Source organism: Suricata suricatta, chromosome 5 (assembly GCF_006229205.1).
Source record: "Suricata suricatta isolate VVHF042 chromosome 5, meerkat_22Aug2017_6uvM2_HiC, whole genome shotgun sequence".
Lineage (NCBI taxonomy): Eukaryota > Metazoa > Chordata > Mammalia > Carnivora > Herpestidae > Suricata > Suricata suricatta.
In genome coordinates this window covers 127,327,580-127,344,058 of record NC_043704.1, presented here as the reverse complement: position 1 = coordinate 127,344,058, position 16,479 = coordinate 127,327,580, and the positions used below count along the sequence as shown (strand labels likewise).

Here is a 16,479-nt window from a genome sequence, read left to right as displayed (position 1 = left end):
AGGGTTATTACAAAAATTTTAAAAGAGTAGGTCAACAACTCACCTACATGGGACCTGGCATAGAGTGAGTACTCTCTAAATCTTAGTTCACTTCTCTCTTCCCTCAGCACCCCTCAAAAAGACATACATATACATACAGACATACATACCACATAGGGAAATAGCCCCATACATTTCTGGTCTTTCTGTCTTTTTTGTTTGAAATGCTCACCATCTCTTCCCTATCACTCTAGATTTTCTCTTCACTTAAATACACAGTGTGAGACAGACCTCTCCCACAAAGCTTTCCCCACCCTTTAAGGGCACACTGATATGCATCCTCTGAATGGAAAAGCTCTCATGATGAATATCAAACAATTTACTACCAGATTATATACCCCTTTATTCTATTTTCAAGTTTCATATAAATAAGATTTATGTATAGGCCTTTCAAAAAATGTTCCTTTAGAGGAAGAACTTATCTCTATTTTCTTGACATTTAACATGGTACTCAGGTAGTATTAAACACACAGTTTGCTTAATAAATGTTAACTTAAAAAGGAAAACTGTATAGAAAACATATTGATAAATTAACTGAAGAGCCTGAAATGGTTTAAATTTGCAATCATGTACAAGTTGTTAGTTATAGAAGCTTAAGCTAAACAAACCTGATCTAAAAATATAAAATTATTTTCTGCTAACAGCAAGACAATATAAAGGCTGATATTAAAAGTTATACCTGTTTTGGGAAAGTATATCAGGTTTTTATTTTGGCTAATCATGCATATTATTTCCAAGAACTTGAGAGAGGGGGCTCTTTATGTGGATGCATTACCTGTCTTTTGCAATACCCAGCTCCTCTACCATATTCTTCCAGCTGCAATGACTTTACATTCAAGGAATGTAACTGAGCCATGGTTTCTACCATGGCCACATATATGGCTGAGCGTTCTGCTGGGCTAACTCCAGGAATTGTGAAATCACGAAAGATTCGACCCTAAAGAAACAATTATAATAGATAATTTAAAACAAAATATGTTTTCTCATTCCAATTATTTGCAGTGTCATAATTCTCTACTGCCTACAACAAAATCAGGATAACAGTTTTCCAAAAACAATTCTTTGTAGAATATACTAGAAAAACATTCACTTGGGAAGCATGCTTTATAGAATATATGTCAAAGGAAAAATACAAATATATTCCAAAATAAACCTAAAGGGCAAAAACTCCTCTCAAGTTACAGTTTACAAAAAAATTTTTTTGAACACTTTTAACTTATTCTTAAGGGATTGATTTTCTATATGGAGTAGTATTTTTCCCTCTATGATCTGGAGGATTTGATTATAGCTCTTTATTGCCACCTAGAGGAAAATCTGAGAATAAATCAACAATCACTAATTACTAAATTTGTTCCTAGTCTATTCCATCCACCCTCCAACATTGCCTGTGCTCAAATTCAAATGAAAGTTTAAGCCCTTGAAAGCAAATTACCTAAAATTTCATGATTAAAAATAAAAGCAACAATAAAGATTAAGGGTTAATTTACCTGCACATGTTCCATCACGTAAAATTCTGTTCCAATGACTGAAGCATCACTGCAGTACAATAAAGGCTTGGGAACGGGGAATCCAATTGAAAACAAAGCTTTCTGGACTTTAAATTCTCTATCAATCTAAATAGGATGATGTATTATTAAAAATCAGAAACACAGAAATTTAAGTGTTTAATTTTCCTTTTTTTTTTTTTTTTTAGTAATCTTTACACCCAGTTTGGGGGCTTGAACTCATGACTGCAAGATCGAGTCATGTGATCTTCCAACTGAGCCAGCCAGGTACCCCAGAAGCACAGAAATTTAATAACTATTTGGGAGCTTACAATAATGCTAGAAATCAATTTTATTTAAAAAATTTAATATTTATTTTTGAGAGCGAGAGAGAGAGAGGGAGAGGTAGAGGTAGAGAGAGAGAGGGAGACACAGAATCTGAAGCAGACTCCAGGCTTTGAGCTGCCATCACAGAGCCTGATGCAGACCTCAAATTCATGAAACCGCGAGATCATGACCTGAGCCAAAGTAGGATGCTTAACTGACTGAGCCACCCAGGTGCCCCTAGAAAACAGTTTTAAAACAGTATCAACAAATGACCTAGGGTAATATTTTCCTTAAAAGTTGTGGCAGAGCAATTACAACAATTATAAATTAGGCCAGCACTAAAAAAAATAAATAAAAGATAATTAATTAGGCTAAGGGATAGCACATGAATGGGGCTTAATCCTGGCTCTGCTCATATGAAGGCAATAGTTCTTGGCCATTATATTTCACAGATCATCATAAAAACATCTCCTTGTTCTCGGAAGTCCCCTGCTCACTGGCTTGCTCTCACTCTTTTTTTTTTCTCATGTCTCCCATGGGTGTTCAGGCAAGTCTCAATTCTAAGGCTCTGGGCAGAGTCAGCTATAGGGTATGGGGGAGGCCAGCATGTGCTGGTAGAAGGGCACAGCACTAGCTTCTCTGGGGATCAAAAGAGGTACTATTTCTAAAGCAGGGGATGGGAATCCTTCCTGGTATCCAAGGCTGCCATGGAGTTCAAGATAACCATGGGGAAAAGAGGCAATGAAATGCAAGCTAACACTGAAACAGGAACCCAAATATGATAGAAGGGTCCCCTCAACCAGGACAGATATATCAGCCTATCATTTAGGACCTCAGGACACTGCTCAGAGCAGAGGTGTGATGCTGACTCATCTGCCCCAGACTCTGGGTGACTGATGACTGCTAAGGAAGAAAAACCATGCAGCTCACTTTGATAGAGATAACGCAGCAGTTGACAAAGATTAACTAGAGTAGGGGCATGACTACACCCATGACCAAGGTGAGAGAAGCCAGCAGAGCCAAAGCCTGTGACAGAAGTGTTTGTAATCACCCTGGTGCTGGGATCATGACCTGAGCCGAAGCCTGACACGTAAGCAACTGAGCCACCCAGGCATCCCTTCTGGGATACAATTCAAGAGAAATTTTTATCTGAGAAATAAAATACACTATCTAGGGGCGCCTGGGTGGCTCAGCTGGTTAAGCTTTCAGCTTCGGCTCAGGTCATGACCTCACAGTTCGTGGGTTTGAGCTCCGTGTCAGCCTCTGTGCCGACAGCTAGCTCAGAGCCTGGAGCCTGCTTCAGATTCTGTACCTCCCTCTCTTTCTGACCCTCCCCTGCTCGTGCTCTGTCTCTCAAAAATAAATAAAAAGCATTAAAAAACATTAAAAAAATACATTATCTATTATTTAATAACATGAGATGACTTTACTTTGCCTCAGGTCACCATTTCACGGTTCATGATTTTGAGTCCTGCATTGGGTTCTGTGCTGACAGCTTGGACCCTGCTTTGGATTCTCTCTTTCCCTCTCTCTCTCTCAAAAATAAACATTAAAAAAAATAGAAGCAATTTAAAATGTTTTTTGTGCATAAAAAGCATTTATTTGTCAACAAAGAATTATTGTAAAATTTGTAGGGGTGGCTCAGTTGGTTGAGTGTCCAACTCTTGATTTCAGCTCAAGTCATGATCCCAGAGTCACGGGATCAAACTCTGTGTTGGACTCCACACCGAGTGTGGAGCTTGCTTGGGATTCTCTCTCTCTCTCTCTCTCTCTCTCTGTATGTGTGTGTGTCTCCTCTCTCTCTCTCTCTCTCCCTCCCTCCCCTTCACCTGCCCCCACTCCTCTCCCCTGCTCATGCTCTCTCTAACTAAAAAAAGGGGGGGTGCCTCAGCGGCAGTTGAATGTCTGACTCTTCTTGCTTTTGGCTCACGTCATGATCTCACACTTCATGAGTTTGAGCCCTGCATCGAATTCTGTGCCATCAGCAAGGAACCTGCTTGGTATTCTCTCTCTCCCCTTCTCTCTGCACCCCTCCCTCCACTCTCTCTCTCTCTCTCTCTCTCTCTCAAAATAAAGAAATAAACATAAAACAGAAGAATTATTGCATTTGTACACAATACCTTATGTGCTTTAGGAAGAAGTGATCCAGGTGGTTTTTTTCTGAGTACGTATGCTTGAAAGCCCTTCCGGAGATAAAAGGTTGGGTTGGACTGTCCTGAGCTAGAGAAGAATAGAGGAAAGGTCAATTAGAAAGATATATTTTCCTTCCCCAAATCCTACCAAAATGTCAAAAGAAGCACAAAATGAAAATATACCAACTTCAGTGCTGGGAAATCAACCAGGGTGCTACCAGCAGCTCAAAACATTAACTTTTGGATGATGTAAAGCAGATGGTAACAGAGTGGCAGCTGGAGAATCTATAACACATAGGTAGAAGGGAGGACCTCACTCCCTGCTTGCAAATCATGAATTTTATCCGTGGTACCCCTAAAACAATGCCTAGATCTAAGTAAATGAAGGCTGGGAAAAGAGATTGTGTGTGATCAGTCAGAAAATTAATTAAAAAATGTTGGAATGGGTGGGTTAACGTCCCCTCGTTTGCTGTTGGAGATAGAACCCGCAGATGCTTCACCCAGGCTAGCCCCTAGGTATAGCTCTCCACAATGGGAATTCTGATAAGCAAGAAGTCTGGACCAGGGTGAACATCTGGGCCAGGGAAGTACAACAAGGCCCCAAGTAACTCACAGATACCAGGGCACTGACTTTCCCTGCAAGATGAGCAAAAATTCTCACATGGACTAAAACTATGCTCTAGATACCAAAACTATTCAATTTACACCTTCATTTACAATATGGGCAGTTTAGAATTACCCAACTCTTGAAGACTAACAACATGAAAGAGAGGCCTTAACTAAATAATGAAAAGAATCATTCCCTGAGGTAATAGGTAATAGGAAAAAGTGAAAAAAAGTCTTTGAAGTTTCTTCCTGGGCCTTTAGCTTCCATCTGCAAAGGACAAAAGTAGTCCAGATTGAATGCAGTAGCAGCTCCATTGTCTACACCTTTCTTCTACAAGCCAGACTTATCCTCTCCAGGAATCGTATCTAAGAACACTGATCTTCACACCAACTAATCCTGTGTGGATGCCTTTTAACAAGGAAAAATGGAGATCACTGCTAATGGTCAAGAACGGGACCACCTCGGGGTGCCTGAGTCCAGGCTCAGTTGGTTGAGTGTCTGACATTGGATCAGGTCATGATCTCACGTTTTGTGGATTCGAGCCCTGCATCGGGCTCTGTGCTATCAGTATGGAGTCTGGAGCCTGATTTGGATTTGTGTCTTCCTCTCTTTGCCTCCCACCCCCTGCTCATGCTCTGTCTCTCTCTCTCCCTCTCAAAAATAAACAAACATTAAAAAAAAAAAAAGAACAGGACCACCTCAAGCTCTGTTGACTATCATGACACAGGACAATTTATTTGTGATGCTACAGAGTCAAGTTGCAATGAAACTTACATTTTCTTTAATGCCAAAAGTCTGACTGGATGCACTTTTTGATGATGCAATCATATATGAAACACTAGCCTTTCAAGGTGGTAAATGACTTAGGTGAAATATAAAGAAAAAACAAAAAGCTTCTCATTGAAGATAGAGTTACCATATGACTCAGCAATTCCATTCCCAGGTATACATCTAAGATAACCAGAAACACGTTTGTATAAAAACTTATACATGGATGTTCATACCAGCACTATTCACAACAGCCAAAAACTGAAAACCCAAATGTCCATTAATGGATGGATAAACAAAACGTAACACAGCCACATAGTGGACTATTAGCCATAGAAGGGATGAAATTCTGATATGTGCTGCAAACAAGGATGGACTTTGAAAACATGATGCTGAGTGAAAAAACCATTACAAAAGGCCATGTATTGTATGATTCCACTTCTTTGAAATGCCCAGAATATGTAGATCCACAGTGACAGAAAGTGGATTAGGGATTAGAGGAGGGGAGAACTGGTAGGTGAGGGTTTCTTTCTGGGTTGATAGAGATGCTCTGGAAATAGAGGTGCTGGTGACACACATTGTGAAGATACTAAAACCCACTAAACTATATATTTTAAAATAGTTCAAATTTTAAATGTTATGTAAGATCAATTTTATCTCAAAAAAGTCCCAGTGTCACTATTCTTATCAGAAAAATAAGTTAAAAAAATATATTTCTGTTAAAAAAAAAACATCTCACCAAACTAAAATATTCTCTTCTTGTGTACATATCTGCTGTGGTTCCTAAAAAGATCCCCCCCAAAATGCAGATGCCCACCTTGGAAAGATCATCACCAACACTGTGCACATAGTAACAGCTAAATTTAACCACTCTAAACATCAGGTTGTCATATAATCCAGAAATCACTGATGGTACCAACATGATAAGAATTATCAATAAGCCAGGAGCCATAACTATTGTTTAGGACTTGGACAAGACATTTCGTGCTGAAAGAAATGTGTTGCTATAACCAAAGGGGTGGTACTCTTGATTTGCCAAATCTTAGTTAACAAAGACGTAATCTTTGTATTTAAATATGGAGTTAGGGAAATTCACGTGGTTGAAGACTTTGATTAGACAATCAGTCTCACAAAACTGATTACCCTCTGTATTGGTTACCCCAAAAACATACAAAGTCAGGGGCACCTGGGTGGCTCAGTTGGTTAAGGGCTGACTCTTGATTTTGGCTCAGGTCATAATCACATGGTTTGTGAGCCCTGCATAAGGGCTCAATACTGATAGCAGAGTGCTTGCTTGGGATTCTCTCTCCCTCTCTCTCTGCCCTTCCTTCCCCCTCAAAATAAATAAACTAAAAAAAAAAAAAAACAAGAAAGAGGACGCAGCAGCAGCATACGAAGTCAGGAAATACAGTATGGCAGCAAGGCAATGAAAGATGAGCTTCTGCAGCAGGGGCATCATGGTAATTCACACAGAGTTCTAGGATCTCCTCTGTGACCCCTGTGTCCCTTTGGTGACAGCTCAGGTTCTAAGAAAAGGGACCACATAGGTGAGCATGGGTGCCACCCTGACTTAGAAGTCTCATGTTTCATAGGAGCTACTGTCTCTAGTAACAATCCTCTGGACACAACTCCCAGCTTCCCAGCAAGGGACATGAGCAGTTGCAAGAACTTGCTACACTTAGGGAAGCCCAAAGTATCCCACCACTAAAAGTTCATTTCCAGGCCTTCCAGTTTAGATAGTTTATCAACTACATATTATTTTTACCAGAAGTAATATTGCCTAGAAAGATAGCCACATGCCACCTTTAAGGAGTTACTAGAATAACAAAGCTAGAAAGTTAATGTGTCCACAGAGGAGGAGAAAAGGTTTCTTTTTGACCCTTTCTTTACATGTTGCTAGATAAGTATCAGGCCGATAAGGTCATCCTAGTGGGTGGTTTCAGCTGCATCGCCAAGCTTCAGAAACTTAGAAATACCTACAGGAATTTTTTTTTTTCAAAAGCAAGGTATTAGAAAAAAGCATCAATCCTGACAGGGGTGTTACTTATGTTTGCAGCTATGTAGGCAGCCATCTTGTCCCTTGTCCTGGGATAAATCTGAAAATATTGAGGATTCACTGCTCTTTGATATCATTCCATCTCCTTTGGTTTTGAAACCACTGATAGTGTAATGACTGTTCTGAGTCCAATAACACAGTTCATGTCAAATGGACTTTGGCCTTCACTATTTACTCTGACAGTTTAGTGTCTCCATTCAGGTTTATGAAATTGAGTGAGCAAATGATAAAGGATAACAAGTAGTTTCGAAAGTTTGAACAGACATCCCTCCTGCACTTTAGACTTGTACAAGTGAAGTAACTTTTTTTAAGTTAATTTTTTTAAATGCTTGTTTTTGAGGGAGACAGAACATGACAAGGGGAGAGGCAGGGAGAGAGTGAGACACAGACTCTGAATCAGGCTCCAGGCTCTGAGCTGTCAGCATAGAGCCCGATGCACACAAACTGTGAGGTCATGACCTGAGCTTAAGTCAGGCATTCAAATCGACTAAGCTACCAGGTGCCCCTGAAGTAACTTTTGATGTTAATGCTAGCAGCATCTTAAATGTATTTTCTGTAGATAAGAGATCAAGAAAACTAAAGATTAAAAGACCACTGTCATGGTGTTTGAGGATGGAAATATTGAGTATACAGTACAAGAGGCTTAAAAGTACAAAGCGAGAGATGAGAAGCAGAGAGGCAAAATATCCCCCTAAGAACATGCTCTGATCCTATGTTTTCAACAGTAAGGCCATGGTGAAAGAGGAGACGCATCAAAGCAGAATCATAGATGAAGTCTAACAGAAGATGCCTGATCTGGAGCCATGACTGCAGAGATAGACCAAGCTGACCAAAACACAACATAACACATTCCAGAGAGTTATAAAGTCTAAAGGATCCTGATTTGTAGAAACTTCGGCGACAGTTTTTAAAAATCATATTTGAGCTAATATATTACTAGACATTTTGAATACCTGAATACACACAGGTGAAGAGAAGACAGGTTCATTTTATTCGTATGATACATAAGTGAAAAGTGCTATTCATTTTAGAGAACAAAGCTATTTTTTTTTCTTTTAGAGAGAGAGAGAGAGAGGAAGGGAGAGGGAGAAAGAGAATCTTAAGCAGGCTCCACACCCAGCATGGAAAATGACACAGGGCTTGATCTCACAACAGTGAAATCATGACATGAGTTGAAATCAAGAGTTGGACACTTAACCAACTGAGCCACCCAGGCGCCCTGAACAAAGTTATTTTTAAGTTGGTGGGGGAGCAACTGAGCCCAGAGCACTTAGTGCAAGACTGCCCCTCTCTAGTCCTGAACACTACCCCTTTTCTATTTGTCATCACACATATCACTACTGTCATGAAACCCCTAGGATTGGTCTCATTATGTTTTTTTTTTTTTTTTGAAGTAAGCTCTATGCCCAATATGGGGCTTTAACTCACCATCCTGAGATCAACAGTCACATGCTCTCCTCACTGAGGTACACAGATGCCCCTGCTGCTCTTTATCCTTGTTTAGGTCATCAGCAAAAGTCCCAGATTCACCGTATCACCACTTACCTGCTACATTCTAATTACCATAAGGCTCTGCACAGACCCTGTTTTGTCTTCTCCTCCCACACTCCCCTCCCCCAGATAGCTTCCCTCTGTGCCCCTAGAACTCATTGTCTTTCAGCATAATCACATTCAGCTTCACTCTCTTCTCTGAATGGACCCTTCACCTTCTTGCTGTAACTAAGGCTTGAATGTTCCATGAGTACCCTGTTTCCTTTGGAGGCCTCTCACATGGTAGACTCTGCCCCGCCCCCCACATCACTCATCCTTTGGACCTGGAGATGGAGTCTATGTTCCTCTTGATACTCATTGCCACTTGCAAACTCTTTGCCCTCTCTCCTGCCTAAACCCTTCAATTCAACTTTGAATCTCATGTTAGAAGACAACTACACTCTACACTTTCTTGTTGCAATCAACTACTCTTAGATCACTCCCGTTGACTGACCACTGATTTACCACTGCTCTTATATACACTAGTCCTATCTTCATCTTCATTAAAAATTTCAAAATCCACTCAGATGTTCATTCTAACACTCACGCCTATAAGTTCCTTGATTTCTTTCTACTCCACTGGTATCTTCCTTTATACTACTCCAGTCACCCACTCTAGAAGACACACCTTACACATCAGCTCAAGCACTGCATAATCAATCCATCCTCCTTGTAAAGCATTTCTATCTCTGACCATTATCTTTTCACTCACTCCTGCTTGTTGGTACTTTGATTCCACCAATCCTTCAATCCTAGGCTCTACCATTCATTTAAAAAAAAAATTTTTTTTACGATTTTATTTATTTTTGAGAGACAGAGACAGTGCGAGCAGGGGAGAGTCAGAGATAGAGGGAGACACAGAATCTGAAGCAGGCACCAGGCTCTGAGCTAGCTATCAGCACAGAGCCGGACGCAAGGCTCAAACCCATGAACAATGAGATCATGACCTGAGCCAAAGCCAGACACTTAACCGACTGAGCCACCCTGGTGCCCCAATCATTCATTGATCATACTCTCTTTTAGCATCCTTCCTTAACTCGTTTAAATTTAATGTTTACATATCATTTACATAGCCAGTTACATAACATCAGTTACATAACCACTCTCTTGAATGCATCTTTAATATACTTATTAAACCCCTCTCCAGATTATTTGCTTGGATTCTCCCATTATTATTTGGGAGAGAGAGCACCCCGCAAGTCTGGGGGCGGGGGGAGAGGAGGGATAGGAGGTTCAGAGAGAGAGAGGAGAGATAAAATCCGAAGCAGCCTCCCTGCTAAACCAGACCAGAGCCAGATTCACGGTGAACAGTATTCTCAGGAGCGTCATCCAGTTCCATTCCCTCACTTCAAAAAAGAACTAAAGCCCAAAGTGTTGCTGTGCTTTGCTAAGTGGAAGATCTAGGATTAGAATTCAGAACCACCAGCTGGTGCTGTTAACTCAACCTCCTAGAGTATTGCCAACTACAAAGGAATTGCACCTGCTTCTCTGATTAAAAAAAAGATCTAACGGTCACATAACAGAAGTTGAGAGAAGAGTTCTTTGTATTCCACAAAGCTCCCAACCTTAATTGCCTCAGTGTATATTCCGGTACAGAATTGCAACCTTCTCATATTTGGAATCGTGAATGCTGTGGTGCTTCCATTATTGTCCTCGAAAAGGAAATACCCAGGATGAAACGCAGGGGACGCTGGCTGCAGCTCCCACCTGCGGAGTGAGTCAGTGCCGGAAAAGAAGCAGGGATGTGGGAAACTGCGAACCCACCCTGGGCCGAAGAAAGAAAAGCACAAGGTACAGATTTGTTTCAGCTGGAGGAGAAGCCCAGCGTCGATACCTGTATTGGGCAACGGTCAGTTGGGCCTCGGACTCGGCCCCAAAGCCGGGCAAGTGCTGGTTTAGATAGGCCTCTAGGGACCCGGTGTCGAACTTGTGCTGGGGCAGCACTTCGACTGTCTCGGGCTCGGCGGAGGCACCGGCCTCCATGACTGCCTCGGCCAGCCGCGGAGACGCAGAATCCACAAGCTCTCCGCGCTCTGAGACATCCGGCCCGAGTGCCACTCCACAGCTTGGGGGCGGGGCCCCGACGCGAAGGGGCGGAGATGGCCCCGCCGCTCCTGCCAATCACACACACACCCCTGGGGCGCCTTCACCAGGAAACACTGGACCCTGAACCTGGTCGTTGGGGCCCTAGCGGGGTGTGCTAGAGAACCTCGGTGTGCCCGCATCTACATTTTTAGTCAGCCTCACAGTCGGAGGCCACAGTGCTAAAAAAGGCAAACCCATGTTAGTCGCTCCTAAAACGAGAGGCCTCTCGTACCTCCAAATTTCACGCACCGGCAGGCGCAAAAGACGTACTGAGTCCGTTTCAAAAATAGGTCCGTCGAGAACTTGTGCCCAGGAATAAAGGATCCTGCGTGTTTCTCCTAACTGCCCGGCTGGAAAGGCACCATCGGAGGCCACCGGTTCTGGTCGCTGAGAACCCCCGCCCTGCTGCGGCCGGGTCTGTTAGGACCGGGCGAAGAAAGAAGCAAAGAGGAGCGGGTTTTTTTCCTGAGGCGGAGCGGTGACAGCAACGCACCGGAAGCGAGACTGCCAGCGGACCGGAGCAGCGGCGGCGACGTGTCGTCGGTGAGGCGGTGGGAGCACTTCCCCCCAGAGTTCTGGGCGAGGAAGGCGGCAGCCAGGGTCCTCCTCACGTACCCCTCGGGGCCCAGCAGGCCTAGCAGCGTGGGGCGGCGGCGACGGCGAAGGCCGGGGCTGGGAGCGTTGGCGGCCGGCGTCCCAGCCATGGCCGGGTCTGTGGAGCGGCTGCAGCAGCGGGTTGAGGAGCTGGAGCGGGAACTGGCACAGGAGAGGAGTCGGCGGGCTTTGGGGGGCGGCGACGGAGGCGGCGGCCGGGTCCGCATCGAGAAAATGAGCCCGGAGGTGGTGGACTCGAACCCCTACAGGTGATTTGCGTTGCGGGTGGGAGGCTGGCTAGGGGGGAGGTAGAGGTCTCCCGGTGGTCAGGCCTGAGGAGCTCCCCTCCTGTGCAGCTCACACTGCCTCCCACCTCCCTCTTCTTGGATCCTGCTCCCAAATACCCGGGGTCGCAGTACTGCGCGGCAGGTATTCTTCCTCTTAAAAAACAAAACCCAAGCGAATCAGCCATATGGTGCTGTTTCCGGGCCCGCTGAGGACAGCGGCCCGTTTCCTAACGCCTCTGCCTCGTATTGCATAAAACCGATAGTAGTAACTTTCAGAAGATGTTACATGCAAAACCCGCTGAGAATAAACTTCGAGTTTCCTAAAGGCTTTTCAAACTTTCCAAGTTGGGGGCGTGGTGGGAAAGCACAATTAGCTTCAGTTTTAAAGCTTTCAGCCGGCTCGTTACAGTGCAGGGGTTAAGAGGAAGGTCTCTAGAACCAGATTGATTGGATTCAGATCCCAGCTCTTACTAGCTGTGCACCCATGGAAAATATTTGTGTTTAGTAGGGACCGATGGAACTAGTGAAATATTCACATACCTAAAACTGAAAAAATCCAGAAGTAACAACGTTAGCATGCTATTTAGAGATGTGTTAGTAAGAGTTGAAAAGGAGGAAGGAGTGGAAAAGGGGAGGGGGGGGCCAGAAGCTTGTATAATTTTAGCAGGCCTGGTAGAACTGTTTGACTCTTTAAAGTGTAAACGAATGTGAATTTTATGTATATGGGTTTAACTATATATTAAAAAACATAAGGTAATAGAGCAGACTACGTGAAGTAACTTTTAGAGTCCTTGGCATACACTAGGTGCTTACTAAAAGTAGACATCAACCATTTTGGGCAGAGACAACTCATGTTAAACATTAAATGTGAGTGTTAAATACATATGCTAAGAAAGCATGGGAAAATGTTGAAATTTTACTTTGACCTGCTTCATCTAGACACTTAACATTTAAGTCAAGTGTTTTCTTTGACTTCCACTGTCAATTAGAACATCTGAGGTGCATTAAAAAAAAATCTTGTTGCATAGGCCACACTTGGAAAGGTATTCAGGTACAGGTGTTTTTAAAGCTTCCCAGATGATCTAGTCTCACCTGGGAAAGGCCAGCTGAAAGATTTCTTGTATAGCATTAGTAATGATTGAGTTTGTGTTTTTCTGTGACGATGTATATTTACCTATACCACACATTAAAAGATGGTAATTTAAAACATTTTTTTGTTTTAAGCCGCCTGATGGCATTGAAACGAATGGGAATTGTAAGCGACTATGAGGTAGGATAAACCTTTCCAAGCTTTCAAAGATGATTTCAGTAAATTAAAATAATTTCTGACACTTTTGACAAAAAGTTAACCAACAAATATGTAATTTTGCATTTCACAGAAAATCCGTACCTTTGCTATAGCAATAGTAGGTGTTGGTGGAGTTGGTAGTGTGACTGCTGAAATGCTGACAAGATGTGGCATTGGTAAGGTAAAAACATTTCTCTTTGCTTGTCATGTAGGGAACCTACTCACTTATGGAGTGGATCAGGTACAAATTAGGAATTTTCCCCTCATTACTAATAGTTTATTGATTTGTGGTGTATTTATTCAGATTGTTCCTTCTACCCAAAGGAGTTAAGACTTAACCACACTAGGGCGCCTGGGTGGCTCAGTCGGTTAAATGTCTGACTCTTGATTTCAGCTCAGGTCATGATCTCACAGTTGATGGGTTTAAGTTCCACATCGGGGCTCCTCTCTAATGGTGTGGAGCCTGCCTGGGATGCTCTCGCTGTCGTTGTTACTCTCGCTCCCCCCCAGCCCCTCCCACCCCTTCCCTGCTCACAAGCATGCTCTCTTCTCTCAAAAAAAAAAAAAAATAAATCATAAACTTAAAAAAAAAGGCATAACCCCACCCAAATGGAAGGTGATAGCAATGCTAATAAAACAAGGAATATCTAAATTGTCTTCGGTACTTTTTTGTTTGAGGTAATATATTACAATTTGGACTTAAGAGTTTTAGATATAGAGCTTTGACAAGAAGATGGTTAAATTGATAATATGTGAAACAGAAACATCTTAACAAATAATTTTTTTTAAGTTTATGTATTTTGAGAGAGAGAAAGAGTGAGCATCTGAGCAGGGGAAGGGCAGAAGAGAGAGACAGAGACAGAAACAGAGAGAATCCCAACCAGGCCCCACGCTTTCAGCATAGAGCGTAATATGGCACTTGATCGTATTAACCATGAGATCATGACCTGAGCTGAAATCAGGAGTTGCACACTCAAATGACTGAGCCTCCCAGGGGCTCCTAACAAATACTGTGTTTTTTAAATGTTTATTTTATTTATTTTTGAGAGACAGTGTGTGAGTGGACAATAGGCAGAGAGAGAGGGAGACACAGAATCTGAAGCAGATTCTAGATTCTGAGCTGTCAGCACAGGACCCAATGCAGGGCTTGAACCCACCAACTACAAGATCATGACCTGAGGCAAAGTTGGATATTCAACCGACTGAGCCACCCAGGCTCCCCTAACAAATATTTTTTAAACATGCTTTATATAAGATGAACTAGAAAGCATGTACCTTTCTCTCTTTTTTTCCCAAAGAATAGTGGCCTTTTATTAACTTATTCAGAAATATTTTTAAACATGTTAGTTGACAGCGTTGTATTAGTTTCAGGTGTACAACATAATGATTCAACAATTCTATACAATACTCATTGCTTATCGTAAGTATAGTCACCAGCTGTCACCATATAACCTTAATACAATATTATTGACTATATTTCCTACACTGTACTTTTCATGTCTTATTTTTACCCAAAGAAAAATAACTTGGAAAAGATACATGTACCCATGTGTTTACAACAGTGAAGATAATGGAAGCAGCCCAGGTGTCCCTGGATAGATGACTGGATAAAGAAGCTATAGGGTGTGTGAGTGTAAAATGGAATATAAGCCTAATAAAAGAATAAAATCTTGCCATTCATGACAACATCGATGGACCTAGAGGGTATTATGCTAAGTGAAATAATTCAGAGAAAGACAAATACTATATGATTTCACTTGTATGTATAATCTAATAAAACAAACGAACAAACAAAAAAGTCTGTTAAATACAGAGAACAAACTGGTGGTTGCCAGAGGGGAGGTGGGTTGGGAGGATGGGCAAGATAGGTGAGGAGGATTAAAAGAGAAAAAACTTCCAGTTACAAAATAAATACCTCTCTTACTCTTGAAATTAAACTGGAGAATGCTCTAGGCTCTTTGTTATGTTTTGTTTTAATTTAAGATTTTAAGTAATGTCTGTACCCAATGTGGGGCTCGAACTCACAACCCCAAGATCAGGAGTTCCACACTTTACTGACTGAACACCCTATAGTTTCTTTATCCCATTCTTCATCCCATACCTGAGCCAGCCAGGTATCCCTCTAGAATTTTTTTAAACCTGTACATTGGTTTTAACCTAAACTTTTTTTCCCCTTGTTTTCTAAAATTGATTAAGGTTGTGGGTAGGAAAGCCAAAGTCCATGATGTTAGATTCCTCGTGGTTGAATACCAAAACTCTCCACAATTAGTTTTCACTCCTTTGTCATTTTGATAAACAGGCATTTTCCCCACCAAGTTTAGCAGTGCTTTTTAATATGTTGGTCCCATCCCATGCCCCAAATTACTATTTTTTTTCCACATCTTTTCAAGCTTTAATAGTAAATATTCTGCTACTATGTATTAAATACTGCATGGTTTGCCCAAGCTAAGATGAAACCACATCATAAATCAATAAGCATTTTGCACTTTCTTTCATTATCTACTCAAAGTCATGCCTACTGTACCTCTAAACATTTCATTAAATCCAATTATACAGCAAACACTCCCAAAATAAACTTAGATTGTATTGCAGTTTCACTTAACAGTATATAAAATGCTGTGTTGTGACAGGTATCAACTATCCGTTAGATACCAAATGAATTTTTCTTAAGCACTACTAACTGCTTGCTTTTCTTGAAGCTGGATCATTCTGAAAGTTTCCTGTTAGACCTATGAGTGCAAACATATGGTATCTGTCCTTCTCTGCCTGACTTATTTCGCTTAGCATGACACCCTCAGGGTCCATCTACTTTCCTACAAATGGCCATATTTCATTCTTTCTCATTGCCATGTTGTACTCCATTGTGTATATATACCACATCTTCCCATGCCCCAAATTGTTAAAATTTATGTATGTATTTAAATTTATTTGAGAGAGAAAGAGAGGGAGCATGCAAGTTAGCAGGAGGAGGGGCAGAGAGAGGGAGGGAGAGAAAGTCACAAGCAGGCTCTGAGTTGTCAGGTGCAGAGCAGAGCTGAGGTGGGGCTAGGTTCATGAGACCATGAACTTGAGCCGAAATCAAGAGTTGGGTGCTTAACTTACTGAGCCATCCAGGTGCCCCTCATGTCCCAAATTCTTAAGAGAAAGTGGTTTCAAAGTTGGTATTCATTTATCAATATAGAAAAGGCAACACAAAAATACTAAAAATGTTTATTGACATTTTAAAGTCTTCCAAGAGGTTTACAAAAGCCAGCCAACAATTTTAGCTGACATAAGAAGAAC

General features: G+C 41.9%; 2 protein-coding genes across 5 annotated transcripts in view; one reads left to right on the top strand and one right to left on the bottom strand.

The window, feature by feature from the left end:
* ACAD11 (acyl-CoA dehydrogenase family member 11) overlaps positions 1-11,028 on the bottom strand; it is a 97,236-nt gene extending 86,208 nt beyond the window's left edge. For both annotated transcript variants that reach the window (XM_029940277.1, XM_029940279.1), the window contains exons 1-4: positions 10,778-11,028; positions 3,971-4,070; positions 1,527-1,652; positions 815-976 (exon numbers count right to left, since the gene is read on the bottom strand). In XM_029940277.1, coding sequence (XP_029796137.1) covers positions 815-976; positions 1,527-1,652; positions 3,971-4,070; positions 10,778-10,926 — 537 coding nt within the window. In that variant the 5' untranslated portion in view covers positions 10,927-11,028. The remainder of the gene's footprint in view (positions 1-814; positions 977-1,526; positions 1,653-3,970; positions 4,071-10,777) is intronic.
* Positions 11,029-11,260: 232 nt separating this feature from the next.
* UBA5 (ubiquitin like modifier activating enzyme 5) overlaps positions 11,261-16,479 on the top strand; it is a 15,372-nt gene continuing 10,153 nt past the window's right edge. Inside the window, exons 1-3 of one of the 3 annotated variants that reach the window (XM_029940280.1) lie at positions 11,261-11,891; positions 13,134-13,179; positions 13,289-13,378. In XM_029940280.1, coding sequence (XP_029796140.1) covers positions 11,731-11,891; positions 13,134-13,179; positions 13,289-13,378 — 297 coding nt within the window. In that variant the 5' untranslated portion in view covers positions 11,261-11,730. Of the gene's footprint in view, positions 11,892-13,133; positions 13,180-13,288; positions 13,379-16,479 lie in introns of those variants that run through there. The other 2 variants (XM_029940282.1, XM_029940281.1) reach the window with 2 other exon arrangements.